The sequence below is a fragment of the Salmo salar genome, chromosome 02 (genome assembly GCF_965601325.2).
Source record: "Salmo salar chromosome 02, fSalSal1, whole genome shotgun sequence".
Lineage (NCBI taxonomy): Eukaryota > Metazoa > Chordata > Actinopteri > Salmoniformes > Salmonidae > Salmo > Salmo salar.
Window position 1 is genome coordinate 48,107,626 of NC_138292.1, and position 20,415 is coordinate 48,128,040.

At 42.4% G+C, this 20,415-nt stretch overlaps 1 protein-coding gene across 5 annotated transcripts in view; it reads left to right on the forward strand.

Annotated features, from left to right (window-relative positions):
* The window catches only part of ptprub (protein tyrosine phosphatase receptor type Ub), a 411,243-nt gene that overhangs the window by 220,670 nt on the left and 170,158 nt on the right, over window positions 1-20,415 (forward strand). For all 5 annotated transcript variants that reach the window (XM_014169409.3, XM_082963807.1, XM_014169427.3 and 2 more), the window contains exons 4-5: window positions 4,485-4,566; window positions 9,539-9,654. In XM_014169409.3, the coding sequence (XP_014024884.1) occupies window positions 4,485-4,566; window positions 9,539-9,654 (198 nt within the window). The remainder of the gene's footprint in view (window positions 1-4,484; window positions 4,567-9,538; window positions 9,655-20,415) is intronic.

Below are 20,415 nucleotides of genomic sequence, written 5' to 3' on the forward strand. Positions count from 1 at the left end.
CTTTGGTGCGAAAAGTGAAAATCAATCCCAGAACAACAGCAAAGGACCCTGTATCTATATCCACAGTAAAACGAGTCCTATATCGACATAACCTGAAAGGCCGCTCAGCAAGGAAGAAGCCATTGCTCCAAAACCGCCATAAAAAAGCCAGACTACGGTTTGCAACTGCACATGGGGACAAAGATCATACTTTTGGAGCAGATATCCTCTGGTCTGATGAAACTAAAATAGAACTGTTTGGCCATAATGACCATCGTTATGTTTGGAGGTAAAAGGGGGAGGCTTGCAAGCCGAAGAACAACATCCCAACCGTGAAGCACGGGGGTGGCAGCATCATGTTGTGGGGGTGCTTTGCTGCAGGAGGGACAGGTGCACTTCACACAATAGATGGCATCATGAGGATGGAAAATTATGTGGATATATTGAAGCAACATCTCAAGACATCAGTCAGGACGTTAAAGCTTGGTTGCAAATTGGTCTTCCAAATGGACAATGACCCCAAGCATACTTCCAAAGTTGTGGCAAAATGTCTTAATTATTGGAGTGGCCATCACAAAGCCCTGACCTCAATCCCATTGACAATTTGTGGGCAGAACTGAAAAAGCATGTGAGAGCAAGGAGGCCTACAAACCTGACTCGGGACAAAATTGGGACAAAATTCACCTAACTTATTGTGGGAAGCTTGTGGAAGGCTACCCGAAACGTTTGACCCAAGTTAAACAATTTAAAGGCAATGCTACCAAATACTCATTGAGTGTATGTAAACTTCTGACCCACTGGGAATGTGATGAAAGAAATAAAAGCTGAAATAAATAATTCTCTCTACTATTCTTCTGACATTTCACATTCTTAAAATAAAGTGGTGATCCTAACTGAACTAAAACAGGAATACTTTACTAGGAAATGTCAGGAATTGTGAAAAACTGAGTTTAAATGTATTTGGCTAAGGTGTATGTAAACGTCCGACTTCAACTGTGTATATATGTGTATATGTATGTATATGTATGTATATATATGTATGTATGATGTATGTGTGTGTGTGTGTGTGTGTGTGTGTGTGTGTGTGTGTGTGTGTGTGTGTGTGTGTGTGGTGTGTGTATGTGTATATATATATATATATATATATATATATATATATCATTTTTTTTACTTTATTTAGTAAATATTTTTATAAAGTCTAATTTCTTAAAACTGCATTGTTGGTTAAGGGCTTGTGAGTAAGCATTTCACGGGTCGGTCTACACATGTGTGACAAATACCATTTGATTTGATTTGTTTCTTGTCTGATCTGGGATATGTTTCGATTTCCCAGCTATCTTTATTTGTAAACTTATACAGGGTTCTCTTGTGAATTTGTTTTATCTCAATTTGACTCCCTGTTTAAGTACTTGCACATTACAATAGAGTGGCCCGGGCATTTTGACAAACAATAAGTCAGGGCTGCACTTTGATCATATGTGTGGGCAGGCTGCCGTCGATGCTGGGAAAACAAACCTTGCTGCCGTGTCTAATAACTGTCTCACTATTACTGGGGGCGGTGATTTGATATTGATTGGATTTCACTGGCGCCCACAGACCTCCACCTTATTCTACCACAGGATGGGTACGGAAGCCACCTGTCCCCAGAGCCACATGACCCTTTCTTTGCTGTATTATCTGCTGTTATATCTTTAGAGCTGCCTGTGGCTAGAATGCTGAATGGGGCCCTGTGCCAGGCAGCACATTGTGCCTCCCGATAAAGCCATTATTTCCCCAAGACCTCAGGGGCTTGTAGAGAACTATAGAAAGTATCCATCTATTCCTCTTTTCCTCTCTCTCTCTCTTCAATTAAAATTGCTTTATTGATATGACACAATGTACATATTCAAAATTAAGTGATTAATTTACAATATTAATATCATTACAATAATAATAATAATCAGGATTATCAACAGGACAATCAGAAACAACAATAATTAAGTGTAAAAATAACCATACATTTGACAATAACAATGGCATAGAGGACATGTGCAGATTGGCTGGGCTCTCAGACGCTGATCATCTTTATTGGGGCGGCAGGTAGCCTAGTGGTTAGAGCGTTGGGCCAGAAACGGAAAGGTTGCTGGATCGAATCCCAGAGCTGAAGGTAAAAATCTGTTGTTCTGCCCCTGAACAAGTCAACCCCGGTAGGCCGTCATTAACTGACTTGCCTAGTTAAATAAAGGTTAAATAAATAAAAAATAAAATCTTATGACAGGCAGCAATTTTGTGCACTGCCAACCCACAGTTCTCTGCTTCCTCCACCAACAGGATGGGTAGCCTATTCTCATCAGAGATGTCTTTGGAACCTTGAATATTGTTTTCACATTTTGGGAAATGACACTTTCATTGTTTTATATTTTTTACTTTTTGTCGTGAAATGCCAGGTTTCGCTGTGTCTACCCTTTTTCAATCGCAAGGCTGTGCTCACTAAGCCTGTACTTTGTCAAGGCTTTTCTAAGGTTTTGATCAGTAACCATGGTCAAATAGTTTGCCATGGTATAATGTCAATTTAGGGTCAGATAGCTTGGCATTTTGCTTTGTTTGTGTTTCCCAATAGGTAATGTAATTTTGTTTTGACTGTGTTATCATTATTTGTATTCTGATTGATTGGATATTCTGGTCCTGTGGTGTTAGTAGAACAGATCTGTGAACTCAGGATCAGCCGGATGAGGTGACTCTTTTTTTTGCTCAGCAGGCCTTGGTAAACCTACATTTTATTATTAGTGGATATTGGCCTAATTCTCCCCTGCGTGCATTGTTTGCAGTTTCCTCTGGACATTTGAGCAATCTTACAGACCTCTGCATGCAGGGTTTCAATGGGGTGTTTTTCCCATTGAGTTAAATCTTGTTTTGCAAGTGGGACCCCACACCTCGCTGCAATGAAGTGCTGTTGGTTCAATGACATATTTAATTAATTTGAGACACATTTTCAAAGGTTTCAATTTGAATTTGTTTTTTAATGTCATAGAACGCTCTGCGTGCTTTCTCAGTTCATTTACTGCCTCATTCACGGTATGTGTCCAGTTGAGCTTATTTTTAAACCTAAGTTATTGTAGTGTGTACAGTACTCTATATATTTTGTACCAATTGAGAACTTTGGTCTAATTCCCTGTGATCTGGATCTTCTCTAGAAAATCATTATTTTGGGGTTTACTGCTAGGGTTCAGATCTGGCAGTACTGCTCCAGCAGGTCCAGGCTCTGCTGTAGGCCATGTGCTGTGGGTGACAACAGGCACAGGTCATCTGCGAAGAATCACCTTTTAGAGTCCAGGTGCTGGGGATTTTTCTAGAATAGTGGTCAATTCATTGATGTAAATATTAAAAAGTGCCAGGCTGAGATTTGCAACCATGGCAAAGGCCCTGCCCCTGGTTAAAGAATTCTGTCCTTTTCTTGCCAATTTTCATGCCGCAGGTATTGCCAGTATTGATATAATTATGTCATATGTTTTACCCCCTATACCACTTTGTAGAACAGTCCTTTATGCCAAATAAAATGAAATGCTTTTTGGAAACCTAAATGTTGGTCTTATTTTCGTGGACATGTTTATCTATCAGGGTGAGCAAGGTGTAAATATGATCAATCGTGCAATGTTTTGTTATAATTCCAAATTGGATTTTACTCAAGACATTGTGCTTATTAAGGATGTTTACAAGTCTTACATGTTAAGGACACCTGCTCTTTCCATGACATAGATTGATCAGGTGAATCTAGGTGAAAGCTGTGATCCCTTGTTGATGTCACTTGTTATGAAAGACAGGTTAAAGAAGGATTTTTAAGTCTTGAGACAATTGAGACATGGATTGTGTATGTGTGCCATTCAGAGTGTGAATAAGCAAGACTAAATATTTAAGTGCCTTTGAACGGGGTATGGTAGAAGGTTCCAGGCGCACCGGTTTGTGTCAAGAACTGCAACGCTGCTGGGTTTTTCACACTCAACAGTTTCCCGTGTGTATCAAGAATGGTCCACCACTCAAAGGACATCCAGGCAACTTGACACAACTGTGGGAAGCATTGGAGTCAACATGGGCCAGCATCCCTGTGGAATGCTTTCGACACCATTTAGAGTCCATGCCCTGACCTAATTGAGGCTGTTCTGAAGGAGAGGGGGATGGGTGGGGTGTGCAACTTCAATTTTAGGAAGGTGTTTCTAATGTTTTGAATACTCAGTGTATAGTACTACAGAAAACCAGGTTATTGTTTATACAAATGCCTCTGTAATTGTTAGGGTCAAATTTGTATCCATTCTTAAAGATTTAGGTCCTCTCTTTTTCCCTAACCTATCTTATGGGTGCAATGAATTGTGTAGAGCTTTGTGATAATAATTAAGATCTCTGCCTCAGAAGGAGGACAGTTTGATTTGATGCAAATGCCTCAATTGTATAAAGGATAACAGCAATCAAATTTGTTTCAAGATTTATCACTCCAAGCTATCTCACTTTTTTGTTTTAATTCTACTTCCCAGGTCCTGATCGAAGCAACTGTTTCCAGGGAGCGGCGAGGCTACATCGCCATGGATGACATCCTGCTCCTGACCTATCCCTGTTGTGAGTACCATCACCGATGTAGAAGAGGAGGGAGGTGGTTGGGGATTAAGGAGCAGTATAAAATAGAACATTTAGAGACCGATACTATATAGAGAGTGAAATGTAGAGAGTTAATTCCATATGATAAAGAGGAGGAGAACGCTAATGGAAGCTTGACCTTTTCATTGGTTGATTTCAATTGGGGTCCAGGTTTGATGTGAATTACATTTTCCCAAAACACTTCAGCTCCAGCCACTCCCTTGTGATTTAGTCTCAAGAGCACTCATAATGTGCCCAACTGACTCAAGGTTAGAGATGTGAAAATAGAAACCTCTTTCTGATTTATCCCACAAAGTAAATGAACCCTCTAAGTATGCAGAACATTACCTCTTCTCTCCTCTCTATTATATACTGTATTATATATAGTGACTATTGTATTGTTGTGTTTGTATTTTTTTTTATGTAGCGCTCATCTGTGAAAGAGACCTTGCTCTCAGCATATCTACCTGTCAAAATAAATGTTAAATAAAATATTATCCATTAGTTGCCATGAAGTTGCTATTTTTTAGATACATTTTCTAGAATGAAATGGCACCAAAAAAAAGTGTATTTTCCAAATGCTGTTCCTATAGGAGAAGACCTGTGGTGGTTTTGTCACTCGGTGGTTTCCCATTGCTGTTATACAGTGGTTAAGGCTGTCCGTGTGTGCACAGTGTACCTGGGATAACACAGGCTTAGTGTGCTATCAAACCTAGAGGAGTAGAAAAGTCATGGGAAAACTGGTAACGACAGTTGCTAACACTACCTGAGCTTAAACCCTGGACAAAGCTTCTCCCTCCCTGTGACATGTTTGCCCCCCGACATACTGCTGATCAAAAGTGATCTGCCAGCTCAGTAATTTGGAATTCGGTTAACACCTTTATTCCAGTTACAGTTGAAGTTGGAAGTTCACATACACAAACATTTTAACTTAGTTTTTCACAATTCCTGACATTTAATCCTAGTAAAAACTGTTTTATGTCAGTTAGGATCACCACTTTACTTTAAGAATGTGAAATATCAGAATAATAGTAGAGAGAATGATTTAGTTCAGCTTTTATTTCTTTCATCACATTCCCAGTGGGTCAGAAGTTTACATACACTCAATGAGTATTTGTTAGCATTGCCTTTAAATTGTTTAACTTGGGTCAAACGTTTCGGGTAGCCTTCCACAAGCTTCCCACAATAAGTTGGGTGAATTTTGGCCCATTCCTCCTGACAGAGCTGGTGTAACTGAGTCAGGTTTGTAGGCCTCCTCGCTCTCACATGCTTTTTCAGTTCTGCCCACAAATTGTCAATGGGATTGAGGTCAGGGCTTTGTGATGGCCACTCCAATAATTAAGCCATTTTGCCACAACTTTGGAAGTATGCTTGGGATCATTGTCCATTTGGAAGACCCATTTGCAACCAAGCTTTAACTTCCTGACTGATGTCTTTAGATGTTGCTTCAATATATCCACATAATTTTACTTCCTCATGATGCCATCTATTTTGTGAAGTGCACCAGTCCCTCCTGCAGCAAAGCACCCACACAAGATGATGCTGCCACCCCTGTGCTTCACAGTTGGGATGTTGTTCTTCGGCTTGCAAGCCTCCCCCTTTTACCTCCAAACATAACGATGGTCATTATGGCCAAACAGTTCTATTTTTGTTTCATCAGACCAGAAGACATTTCTCCAAAAAGTACAATCTTTGTTCCCATGTGCAGTTGCAAACCGTAGTCTGGCTTTTTTATGGCGGTTTTGGAGCAGTGGCTTCTTCCTTGCCGAGCGGCCTTTCAGGTTATGTAGATATAGAACAAATTTTACTGTGGATATGGATACTTTGTATCTGTTTCCTCCAGCATCTTCACAAGGTTCTTTGCTGTTTTTCTGGGATTGATTTTCACTTTTCGCACCAAAGTACGTTCATCTCTAGGAGAAAGAACGCATCTCCTTCTTGAGCGGTATGATGGCTGTTTTGTCCAATGGTGTTTATAGTTGCGTACTATTGTTTGCACAGATGAACGTGGTACCTTCAGGCGTTTGGAAATTGCTTCCAAGGATGAACCAGACTTGTGGAGTTCTACAATAGTTTTTCTGAGGTCTTGGCTGAATTCTTTTGATTTTCCCATGATGTCAAGCAAAGAGGCACTGAGTTTGAAGGTAAGCCTTGAAATACATCCACAGGTACACCTCCAATTGAATCAAATGTTGTCAATTAGCCTATCAGAAGCTTCTAAAGCCATGACATCATTTTCGGGAATTTTCCAAGTTGTATAAAAACACAGTCAACTTAGTGTATGTAAACTTCTGACCCACTGGAATTGTGATACAGTGAATTATAAGTGAAATAATCTGTCTGTAAACAATTGTTGGAAAATTACTTGTTTCATGCACAAAGTAGATGTCTTAACCGACTTGCCAAAACTATAGTTTGTTAACAAGAAATTTGTTGAGTGGTTGAAAAATGAGTTTTAATGACTCCAACCTAAGTGTATGTAAACTTCCGACTTCAACTGTAGATATAAGTGACTTGTGCGTGAGGTGAGGATATACTCTGGGCTTTGTTTTCCTTGTCATGAGGGTTTCGGTACAGTGTAATTGGAGGATAATTTTTTTAGCATGCTTTTTCGTATACTGAACAAAAATTTTAACACAACATGCAACAGAGTTACTCTTCATAGAAGGAAATCAGTTCTTTAGGCCCTAATCTATGAATTTCATATGACTGGGCAGGGGCACAGCCATGGGTGGGCCTGGGAGGTTATATGCCCACCCACTTGGGAGCCAGGTCCACCCTCTGGGGAGACAGGCCCAACCAATCTGAATTTGTTTTTCCCCACAAAAGGGCTTTATTACTGACAGAAATCCTCCTCAGCACCCCCTCCTCCCACTCCTCAGACGATCCTGCAGGTGAAGAAGCCGGATGTGGAGGTCCTGGGCTGGCGAGGTTACATTTGGTCTGCCGTTGTGAGGCCAGTTAATGGTAGAGAAATTAACATTAAATTCTCTAGCACCAGCTCTGTTGGACATTCCTGCAGTCAGCATGCCAACTGCACACTCCCTCAAAACTTGAGACATCTCTGGCATTGTGTTGTGTGACAAAACTGCACATTTTAGAGTGCCTTTTATTGTCCCCAGCACAAGGTTCACCTGTGTAATGATCATGCTGTTTAATCAGCTTCTTGATATGTCACACCTGTCAGGTGGATGGATTATCTTGGCAAGGGAGAAATGCTCACTAACAGGGATGTAAACAAAGACATTTTTTTGAGAACAAGCTTTTTGTGCATATGGAACATTTCTGGGAACTTTTATTTCAGCTCATGAAAAATGTTACCAACACTTTACATGTTGCTTTTATATTTTTGTTCAGTATAGTTTCTACTGTATGGTTTTATAGACACCACATGCCATGGAGACCGGAAGTGATTTCAATCAGAGATGCTGACTGTGTCCCTGCCTAGCCACACATTGGTTCCCCGCATTTCCCATGGAGAACAGATGGTATCTTCTACCCCCCCCAGTGCTACCATTAAATCATTTAGACTGTCATCAGGACCTGCGCACAGTACTGTCTATGGTGGCACACGGCCAGCCTGCACCATTTGTCACAAGGAAATGAGACAAAAGCGAAGAGAAAAAAAAAGGAGAAAAGCCACCAAGCTCCTTCCTTCTTGCAAATTCTGGTTGAAACTGCTAAGTACGCTTGACATTTCTGTTGTAGTCTCCATAGTCCTAGTCTTTTACTCTGAAACCAGTGTTGCAGTCAAATTAAATATTTATCATGGTAAAGAGTCCCCGGGATGTGATCTGACACATTTATACTACCAAGTTTTTTAGTCAACAGAAGGACCTGTTTTTTTTTTTATCGCATTCGTTTTTGTGTTTGTTTATGCTGGCTCATAGCTACGATGAATTATGAATTAACCTTAGACGGGGGACTCGTCCATGGGAAACATGACCACCTGTGGACTACAAACGCAAGAGGCATCCCCGCCTCTCCCCACTACCTATTTACACAAAGTAGATAAACAAATTCTCTCTCTCTCCCAGAAAGTAACAGTGTAATGAAACACTGAACATGGAAGAGCAGGAATTGAAACGTTCGCCTCCCTCTTTTTCATTTCACTACCACTCCACCACTAAAGTAACGTATCCTGACTAGGTTGGGTTGTCCTCCGTTTTGTGGTGATGAGAGCCTGTGCTGGAGGCTCTAACCCAGTGGTTAGGCTCTGCAATTCATTTCTAAGTTGTGTATTGGATGACTTCTCTTTGTGGGTTTATTGTAGGACAATAAAGGGAGAGAACAAGCAATATGTCAGTATGTCAATGAGTCCTTCTCCAACCAGCTTTGAGGTCCTTAATGGGAGACAATTAGTCTCTGATTCGTATCTAATTAAACATGAACGTTTGAATTACGTTGTTGTAGAATGTCAAAAGCTGCCAATGGTGACATTTCATACTTTCACACACATCTCACACTGGCAATGAAGCTGGAACAAAGTCCGATTGATGATCATATACTGCATCTCTTTAGAAATCACGAAATGTAGTATTTCATTTTTTATTTAACTATGCAAGTCAGTTAAGAACAAATTCTTATTTTACAATGACAGCCAACCCCGGCCAAACGCTCCCCTAACCCGGATGACGCTGGGCCAATTTTGTGCCACCCAATGGGATTCCTGATCACGGCCAGTTGTGATACAGTCTGGGATAGAACCAGGGTCTGTAGTGATGCCTCTAACACTGAGGTGCAGTGCCTTAGACCGCTGCGCCACTCGGGAGCCCTAGTATAGCTGCATAACCCTCAAATGGAAGGACATGGGCGTTTTGCCACACATAACTTCGTAAAATGTATTTTTAATAAAAGCATTTATTTTGTTGGTCTGGTTGGCTGACATTGTGATTGGCTGTCTGTCACGGCACAGCAGTCATATGATCTCTGCTCTCTCGCTCTGTTCCAACAGATAAGGCACCCCACTTCTCCCGGCTGGGAGATGAGGAGGTCAACGCTGGGCAGAATGCCACCTTCCAGTGTGTGGCATCGGGCCGGGCATCGGAAGCTGAGAAGTTCCTACTGGAGGTCAGTGGGGATTTAGGGGCACACCTGTAGTATTTATTTTATTTCAAATACTTTTGAGAGTTTGATTGAGTCTGTCTGGAGTGCCAGGTGGGTTTGCACTTTTGGGTTCATTTTCAGCTATTCAATTGGTTCCATTGAGCCAGGCAAGCTCAATCAAGCGCAGCTGAAGTATTTCAAAGAAACCAAATACTATTTGAATGCAGGTCTCTTTGGGAATACTAGCACTTTTGAGTTCTACTGTAAGTGTATTTGTAGTCATGCCATTAAAGAGGGAAACTTGAAATGATAGGTCAGTGTCTTTGAATTATAAACGTGCTTGTGTTAGTTATTCAAATTCAGCAGAGCATTGAGGAGAATTTTAATGCTACGCTCCAGCCTTGAAGACTCTCCAGCCCAGCACCTTTGAAAATCCAGTTTGCTCATGAAATCACAGTGCTCTGCTTTCTTTACAGCCTTCTTCCTTTATCCAAATGCAGGGCTCTGTTTTTAATATCCCTTTTCCCACTTGTATGCTTTATTCATGCAAATTCCATCCCTCTGAAGGTCAGGTAGGCCACTGCAGTGTATGTCTGAGTGAATAACATTCAGTGGTTTTAAAAACATTACGTTTTTAAAGGTTTGAAAGAGCATTGTGATAGTTTTGTTTTCCAGGCTCTGTCTCTCTCAGCAATTACCAGGCAGCCACACATCCACGACTCTTACCACCACCACAGTATGTGTTAATTACACCATGCAAGCCTTGAGGCGCAATGCACAACATCGTCTTCAACTTTGATACCTCTTCTTCCTTCAACATTACAAAACCTCTAACATCCAAGTGAGAATGATATCAAACAAACCATTTTGTCACATCACAAGGACAGATGCCTCCAGTAGGGAGCTGTCATAACGCCACTAACATTCGCAATAACAAAAGTCCTCAAGGCTCTTCGATGCCTGCCTTCCCCAAACTGCATGAGGAGATACATGACTGGGTGTCACGGCTGCCATTTTAGATGAGGTTGCTTACCCTCTCTGTTGTTTTGTTGTTTTCATTTGATTGTTGCATCTGCTGTGTGTACCAGCTGCGACCCAGTCTCACCATGCCAACTCCTGCCAGACTAAACAGATCATTTGGTAGTTTTCTCAGTAATTCGCTCCAGCCTGATAGTTTACATATTCCGTCTCAGGCTTATTTGATTAACCTGATTTCCCTAATATCCTTTTGTGGAGGGAGAAAAAGCTAAATAGATAAAAGAAGTAAGCCAAGGGCAGTAGACACTGAAGTCTATGATTGAGGGTTTGGTTTGTTTTTGGTATGACCACCAGACCAGACTGGTTGCCACTGCTTGACCCTAATCAGAGTTTGGGTGTTTACTTGTGACAGTTGGGGCTTGTGTGGTCTGTGGCTTTCGAGAGTTTACAAACATACAGACACGTCCACTGTGGCTTTGGACAGCACAAAGACTTACACACATCCAGTCATCTAAGCAAACAGAGAAGGGGCCTAGCTCATCCCACTTGCTTCCCGGAGGACCCCGGGCCTACGTCTTCTCTGAGACTGATTCTGTTTACTCACCAGTTGTTTTTCACTGAAAAAGAAAGAGAGAGAAGAATGTGTTGATTGGCAAGCCTGCTATTTCACACACTGAAAAAGGCCTTGGCCTAAACGTTAGACTAATGTTAGGCTCAAGGTGGCCTGTTGTTGAGACTATAGGCTTGAAGGATACTTGTGGTGATAATGGAATAGAACAATGTGAGAAATGCCTTGAAGGGTTCAGTGGGATACCTCCTTTCATTCAACAACATCTCAACTGCAGATTTCTTTCCCAGCACCAGTACTCTCTTTTTGTTTTTGTTATTTTTCCTCCTGTGCTCTCTCTCTACCTTTGTCGTGCCCACTCCTTCTCCGTGGTATATTCTGGCTTTGAAGAGCACTGGTGTCAGAGTCATTTTCTCTCTTTCGTTTTCTTTTGCTCTGTACCAAAACATGAAAGCTTACCCCCTGCTATTCATCTGCAAGACTACACATTAGAGTGACTACATGGTGAAACATTAAGCCCACCAGCCATGCACTTTTAGCTACTCATGTGGATTTAAATGTATTGGCTCCATAGTGTTTTGCAGGACTGTGAGTGCTGGGTGGTGATAACACCCTATATTGCTATAGTATGGACACAAAAGAAGACTGACTACCGGCACCTGCGCTGAATTAACTAATGGCCCTCATAACCAACATTGCTCTCATAATCATTATTATTACATTTACATTACATTTAAGTCATTTAGCAGACGCTCTTATCCAGAGCGACTTACAAAATGGTGCATTCACCTTATGATATCCAGTGGAACAACCACTTTACAATAGTGCATCTAAATATTTTAAGGGGGGGGGGGGGGTTAGAAGGATTACTTTATCCTATCCTAGGTATTCCTTAAAGAGGTGGGGTTTCAGGTGTCTCCGGAAGGTGGTGATTGACTCCGCTGTCCTGGCGTCGTGAGGGAGCTTGTTCCACCATTGGGGTGCCAGAGCAGCGAACAGTTTTGACTGGGCTGAGCGGGAACTGTGCTTCCTCAGAGGTAGGGGGGCCAGCAGGCCAGTGGTGGATGAACGCAGTGCCCTTGTTTGGGTGTAGGGCCTGATCAGAGCCTGAAGGTATGGAGGTGCCGTTCCCTTCACAGCTCCGTAGGCAATCACCATGGTCTCGTAGCGGAAGCGAGCTTCAACTGGAAGCCAGTGGAGAGAGCGGAGGAGCGGGGTGACGTGAGAATTATCTTGACAAGATTTCATTTGTTTGTATTAAAGGATACCTGATTGTAATTGTACATGTTTAAATCAGAGGGATGTCCCCTGCCATTCAAATTTAAATGTTATGCTGCTGGACAATCATCCTTTTTAATCACTCAACTCAAATGGCCTGGATAGCAATAATTGAAACATATTTAGTTATTATGTTGTTAGCTGAGTGTCATGGCTCCACCAAGGGAACAATAATCTTACTATGCAGACTGCCTCAAATATGGCACTCCATTTAGCTGGTTTAAAAAGATGGAGCATACACAAATATTGTGGATGTTGTTTGAAAGCCTAACACTACGAAATGGACAGTGCTTTTAAGGTGATGATTAATTCAGAACACCCATACGAATATTAAACCTTATTGTGCAGCATTCCACAGGAATGTTGATGCCAATCATGTTGACGCCAATGTTTCCCGCAGTTGTGTCAAGTTGCCTGGATGTCCTTTGGGTGGTAGACTATTCTTGATACACACAGGAAACTGTTGAGCTTGAAAGCCCAGCAGCATTACCGTTCTTGACACAAACCGGTGTGCCTGGCACCTACTACCATACCCTGTTCAAAGGCACTTAAATATTTTGTCTTGCCCGTTCATTCACCCTCTGAATAGCACACATACACAATCCATGTCTCAATTGTCTCAAGGCTTAAAAATCTTTCTTTAACCTGTCTCCTCCCCTTCACCTATACTGATTGAATTGGATTTAACAGGTGACATCTATAAGGGATCATAGCTTTCACCTGGATTCACCTGGTCAGTATGTCATGGAACGATCAATGTTTTATACACTTAGTGTATGAGCCCAATCCCCCCCCAAAAAGCCTGAATTAAAATAATGATTGTGCCATTATACAATACATAGCCTAATAGCCAACTGCATATTACGCACGGCAGAAAAACATAATGTGAGGCTAGTTGGACGTACTGCCAAATTCTAAAACGACAATGGAGGCGGCTTAGGGTAGAGAAATGAACGTTCGATTCTCTGGCAACCGCTCTGGTGGACATTCCTGCAGTCAGCATGCCAATTGCACGTTCCCTCAAAACTTGAGACATCTCTGGCATTGTGTTGTGTGACAAAACTGCACATTTTAGAGTACCTTTTATTGTCCCCAACCCAAGGTTCACCTGTGTAATGATCATAATCAGCTTCTTGATATGCCATACCTGTCAGGTGGATGGATTATCTTGGCAAAGGAGAAATGCACACTAACAGGGATGTGAACACATTTGTGCAAAACATTTGAGAAAATAAGCTTTTTGTGTTTTTGGAACATTTCAGGGATCTTTTATTTCAGCTCATGAAACATGGGACCAACACTTTATATGTTGCGTTTATAGTTTTGTTCAGTGTATAAACCCGGACATTTCTATATTCAATCCCGTTTGAAAGCAGAGTTTTGATGGTTGCCCTTAGAAAGAGGAGGATCCAGATGCTACTGTATTTATTCCTCAGTTGCTCATATTAAGCACGTGCTCTACTATAAAACCGGAGTGGTAGCTTACCCGGCATGATTGAAAAATGAACAGTGGCAACGCGGCCTCCATTCTCTATTTGAGTGCATACAGATGACATATATTTTTACTCCTGGCCCTGTTCCTGCCCATTTGACAATGAGCCATTTTAAATTGAAACTAATTTTAGTGTGTTCACACTCTCCACAGCCGATGTGAGTTAGACCATTAAACAGGTCAACATTCACAAGGCCGCTGGGCCAGACGGATTAGCGGATGTGTACTCCAAGCATGCGCTGACCAACTGGCAAAGTGTTAGTAAAGACAAGATTAAATTGAGAATAGTCTGATGGGTGAAAATATGATCATTTGATGAGAGAACAGCGTGCACACGTATGAGCAGCCTGAGGCAAGGAACAGATCACAATAGCCTATAGTCGCATCATGCAGCCCATATACTGTATGTTTTGATTTCTAAGACATTATAATCAAATTTATTTTTTCAAATCAAATTTATTTTTATATAGCCCTTCGTACATCAGCTGATATTCTCAAAGTGCTGTACAGAAACCCAGCCTAAAACCCCAAACAGCAAGCAAAGCATGTGAAAGAAGCACGGTGGCTAGGAAAAACTCCCTAGGAAAAACTCCCTAGAAAGGCCAAAAACCTAGGAAGAAACCTAGAGAGGAACCAGGCTATGAGGGGTGGCCAGTCCTCTTCTGGCTGTGCAGGGTGGATATTATAACAGAACATGGTCAAAATGTTAAAATGTTAAAATGTTCATAAATGACCAGCATGGTCAAATAATAATAATCATAGTAGTTGTCGAGGGTGCAACAAGCACGTCCGGTGAACAGGTCAGGGTTCCATAGCCGCAGGCAGAACAGTTGAAACTGGAGCAGCAGCACGGCCAGGTGGACTGGGGACAGCAAGGAGTCATCATACCAGGTAGTCCTGAGGCATGGTCCTAGGGCTCAGGTCCTCCGAGAGAAAGACAGAAAGAGAGAAAGAGAGAATTAGAGAGAGCATATTTAAATACACACAGGACACCGGATAAGACAAGAGAAATACTCCAGATGTAACAGACTGACCCTAGCCCCCCGACACATAAACTACTGCAGCATAAATACTGGACGCTGAGACAGGAGGGATCAGAAGACACTGTGGCCCCATCCGATGATACCCCCGGACAGGGCCAAACAGGCAGGATATAACCCCACCCACTTTGCCAAAGCACAGCCCCCACACCACTAGAGGGATGTCTCCAACCACCAACTTACCGTCCTAAGACAAGGCCGAGTATAGCCCACAACGATCTCCGCCATGGCACAACCCAAGGGGGGGGCGCCAACCCAGACAGGAAGACCACGTCAGTGACTCAACCCACTCAAGTGACGCACCCCTCCCATGGACGGCATGGAAGAACACCAGTAGGCCAGTGACTCAGCCCCTGTAAAAGGGTTAGAGGCAGAGAATCCCAGTGGAAAGAGGGGAACCGGCAAGGCAGAGACAGCAAGGGCGGTTCGTTGCTCCAGCCTTTCCGTTCACCTTCACACTCCTGGGCCAGACTATACTTAATCATAGGACCTACTGAAGAGATAAGTCTTCAGTAAAGACTTAAAGGTTGAGACTGAGTCTGCGTCTCTCACATTGGTAGGCAGACCATTCCATAAAAATGGAGCTCTATAGGAGAAAGCCCTACCTCCAGCCGTTTGCTTAGAAATTCTAGGGACAATTAGGAGGCCTGCGTCTTGTGACCGTAGCGTACGTGTAGGTATGTACGGCAGGACCAAATCGGAAAGATAGGTAGCAGCAAGCCCATGTAATGCTTTGTAGGTTAGCAGTAAAACCTTGAAATCAGCCCTTGCCTTAACAGGAAGCCAGTGTAGGGAGGCTAGCACTGGGGTAATATGATCAAATTTTTGGGTTCTAGTCAGGATTCTAGCAGCCGTATTTAGCACTAACTGAAGTTTATTTAGTGCTTTATCCGGGTAGCCGGAAAGTAGAGCATTGCAGTAGTCCAGCCTAGAAGTAACAAAAGCATGGATTAATTTTTCTGCGTCATTTTTGGACAGAACATTTCTGATTGTTTCAATGTTACGTAGATGGAAAAAAGCTGTCCTTGAAACAGTCTTGATATGTTCTTCAAAAGAGAGATCAGGGTCCAGAGTAACGCCGAGGTCCTTCACAGTTTTATTTGAGACGACTGTACAACCATCCAGATTAATTGTCAGATTCAACAGAAGATCTCTTTGTTTCTTGGGACCTAGAACAAGCATCTCTGTTTTGTCCGAGTTTAAAAGTAGAAAGTTTGCAGCCATCCACTTCTTTATGTCTGAAACACAGGCTTCTAGCGAGGGAAATTTTGGGGCTTCACCATGTTTCATTGAAATGTACAGCTGTGTGTCGTCCGCATAGCAGTGAAATTTAACATTATGTTTTCGAATGACATCCCCAAGAGGTAAAATATATAGTGAAAACAATAGTGGTCCTAAAACGGAACCTTGAGGAACACCGAAATGTACAATTGATTTGTCAGAGGACAAACCATTCACAGAGACAAACTGATATCTTTCCGACAGATAAGATCTAAACCAGGCCAGAACTTGTCCATGTAGACCAATTTGGGTTTCCAATCTCTCCAAAAGAATGTGGTGATCGATGGTATCAAAAGCGGCACTAAGATCTAGGAGCACGAGGACAGATGCAGAGCCTCGGTCTGACGTCATTAAAAGGTCATTTACCACCTTCACAAGTGCAGTCTCAGTGCTATGATGGGGTCTAAAACCAGACTGAAGCGTTTCGTATACATTGTTTGTCTTCAGGAAGGCAGTGAGTTGCTGTGCAACAGCTTTTTCAAAAATTTTTGAGAGGAATGGAAGATTCGATATAGGCCGATAGTTTTTTATAATTTCTGGATCAAGATTCGGCTTTTTCAAGAGAGGCTTTATTACTGCCACTTTTAGTGAGCTTGGTACACATCCGGTGGATAGAGAGCCGTTTATTATGTTCAACATAGGAGGGCCAAGCACAGGAAGCAGCTCTTTCAGTAGTTTAGTTGGAATAGGGTCCAGTATGCAGCTTGAGGGTTTGGAGGCCATGATTATTTTCATCATTGCGTCAAGAGATATAGTACTAAAACACTTTAGTATCTCCCTTGATCCTAGGTCCTGGCAGAGTTGTGCAGACTCAGGACAATGGAGCTTTGGAGGAATAACCAGATTTAAAGAGGAGTCTGTAATTTGCTTTCTAATGATCATGATCTTTTCCTCAAAGAAGTTCATAAATTTATTACTGCTGAAGTGAAAGCCATCCTCCATTTGCGGAGGCTGCTTTTTAGTTAGCTTTGCGACAGTATCAAAATGAAATTTCGGATTGTTCTTATTTTCCTCAATTAAGTTGGAAAAATAGGATGATCGAGCAGCAGTAAGGGCTCTTCGGTACTGTCTTTCCAAGCTAGTCGGAAGACTTCCAGTTTGGTGTTGCGCCATTTCCGTTCCAATTTTCTGGAAGCTTGCTTCAGAGCTCGTGTATTTTCTGTATACCAGGGAGCTAGTTTCTTATGACAGATGTTTTTAGTTTTTAGGGGTGCAACTGCATCTAGGGTATTGCGCAAGGTTAAATTGAGTTCCTCGGTTAGGTGGTTAACTGATATTTGTCCTCTGACGTCCTTGGGTAGGCAGAGGCAGTCTGGAAGGGCATCAAGGAATCTTTGGGTTGTCTGAGAATTTATAGCACGACTTTTAATGCTCCTTGGTTGGGGTCTGAGCAGATTATTTGTTGCAATTGCAAACGTAATAAAATGGTGGTCCGATAGTCCAGGATTATGAGGAAAAACATTTAGATCCACAACATTTATTCCATGGGACAAAACTAGGTCCAGAGTATGACTGTGGCAGTGAGTAGGTCCAGAGACATGTTGGACAAAACCCACTGAGTCGATGATGGCTCCGAAAGCCTTTTGGAGTGGGTCTGTGGACTTTTCCATGTGAATGTTAAAGTCACCAAAAATTAGAATATTATCTGCTATGACTACAAGATCCGATAGGAATTCAGGGAACTCAGTGAGGAACACTGCATATGGCCCAGGAGGCCTATAAACAGTAGCTATAAAAAGTGAGTGAGTAGGCTGCATAGATTTCATGACTAGAAGCTCAAAAGACGAAAACGTCATTGTTGTTGTTTTTTTTGTAAATTGAAATTTGCTATCGTAAATGTTAGCAACACCTCCGCCTTTGCCGGATGCACGGGGGGTATGGTCACTAATGTAACCAGGGGGTGAGGCCTCATTTAACACAGTAAATTCATCAGGCTTAAGCCATGTTTCAGTCAGGCCAATCACATCAAGATTATTATCAGTGATTAGTTCATTCACTATAACTGCCTTGGAAGTGAGGGATCTAACATTAAGTAACCCAATTTTGAGATGTGAGGTATCACAATCTCTTTCAATAATGGCAGGAATGGAGGAGGTCTTTATACTAGTGAGATTGCTAAAGCGAACACCGCCATTTTTAATTTTGCCCAACCTAGATCGAGGCACAGACACGATCTCAATGGGGAAAGCTGAGCTGACTACGCTGACTGTGCTAGTGGCAGACTCCACTAAGCTGGCAGGCTGGCTAACAGCCTGCTGCCTGGCCTGCACCCTATTTCATTGTGGAGCTAGAGGAGTTAGAGCCCTGTCTATGTTCGTAGATAAGATGAGAGCACCCCTCCAGCTAGGATGGAGTCCGTCACTCCTCAACAGGCCAGGCTTGGTCCTGTTTGTGGGTGAGTCCCAGAAAGAGGGCCAATTATCTACAAATTCTATCTTTTGGGAGGGGCAGAAAACAGTTTTCAACCAGCGATTGAGTTGTGAGACTCTGCTGTAGAGCTCATCACTCCCCCTAACTGGGAGGGGGCCAGAGACAATTAATCGATGCCGACACATCTTTCTAGCTGATTTACACGCTGAAGCTATGTTGCGCTTGGTGAACTCTGACTGTTTCATCCTAACATCGTTGGTGCCGACGTGGATAACAATATCTCTATACTCTCTACACTCGCCAGTTTTAGCTTTAGCCAGCACCGTCTTTAGATTAGCCTTAACGTCGGTAGCCCTGCCCCCTGGTAAGCAGTGTATGATCGCTGGATGATTAGTTTTAAGTCTAATACTGCGGGTAATGGAGTCGCCAATGACTAGGGTTTTCAATTTGTCAGAGCTAATGGTGGGAGCCGTCGGCGTCTCAGACCCCACAACGGGAGGAGTAGAGACCAGAGAAGTCTCGGCCTCCGACTCCGACTCGCTTAATGGGGAGAACCGGTTGAAAGTTTCTGTCGGCTGAATAAGCGACACCAGTTGAGCATTCCTACAGCGTTTCCCTCCAGAAGCCATGAGAAAGATGTCCGGCTGCGGGGACCGTGCGAGGGGGTTTATACTAACGTTACTATCTGTACTTACTGGTGGCACAGACGCTGTTTCATCCTTTCCTACACTGAAATTACCCTTGCCTAACGATCGCGTCTGAAGCTGGGCTTGCAGCACAGCTATCCTTGCCGTAAGGCGATCGTTCTCCTGTATATTATAAGTACAACGACTGCAATTAGAAGGCATCATGTTAATGTTACTTAGCTTCGGCTGTTTGAAGTCCTGACGAACCATGTCCAGATAAAACCTCCGGGGTGAAAAAGTTGAATGAAAAAAGTTGAGTGAGGGAAAAAGTAAAAATATACGGTAATGAAAAAGTAAAAAACCGTCAGGTATCAAAGTAAGATCGGCAACAAAAACGCACAGTAGCGTAAACAAGTCTGCAAGTTGTGACCGGGTTGTGACCGGAAATAGAGTGAGCTGTGCACCTGACCGAGTTCTCAAAGCTAATGATCTAAGGTTTGTATCATTCGCAACTAAAGTTTTCAAATAAGTCTAGCATATAGAGCCTGGTTCAAATGATCACTTTTACGCTCAACATAGCCACTTCATATGCACACTCGCTCCGGAATGGGAATTATATCCTTCTTACTAGAAAATCATATCATATAAAATTATGAAACAGGACTATCTTGTCTCCTAAATGAACTAGCCTACTGCCTATGGCATGGTGCAAAAAATATACACTGCTCAAAACAATAAAGGGAACACTAAAATAACACATCCTAGATCTGAATGAATGAAATAATCTTATTACGTACTTTTTTCTTTACATATTTGAATGTGCTGACAACAAAATCACACATAAATAATCAATGGAAATCCAATTTATCAACCCATGGAGGTCTGGATTTGGAGTCACACTCAAAATTAAAGTGGAACCACACTACAGGCTGATCCAACTTTGATGTAATGTCCTTAAAACAAGTCAAAATGAGGCTCAGTAGTGTGTGTGGCCTCCACGTGCCTGTATGACCTCCCTACAACGCCTGGGCATGCTCCTGATGAGGTGGCGAAAGCATCCGCCAACTCCTGGACAGTCTGTGGTGCAATGTGGCGTTGGTGGATGGAGCGAGACATGATGTCCCAGATGTGCTCAATTGGATTCAGGTCTGG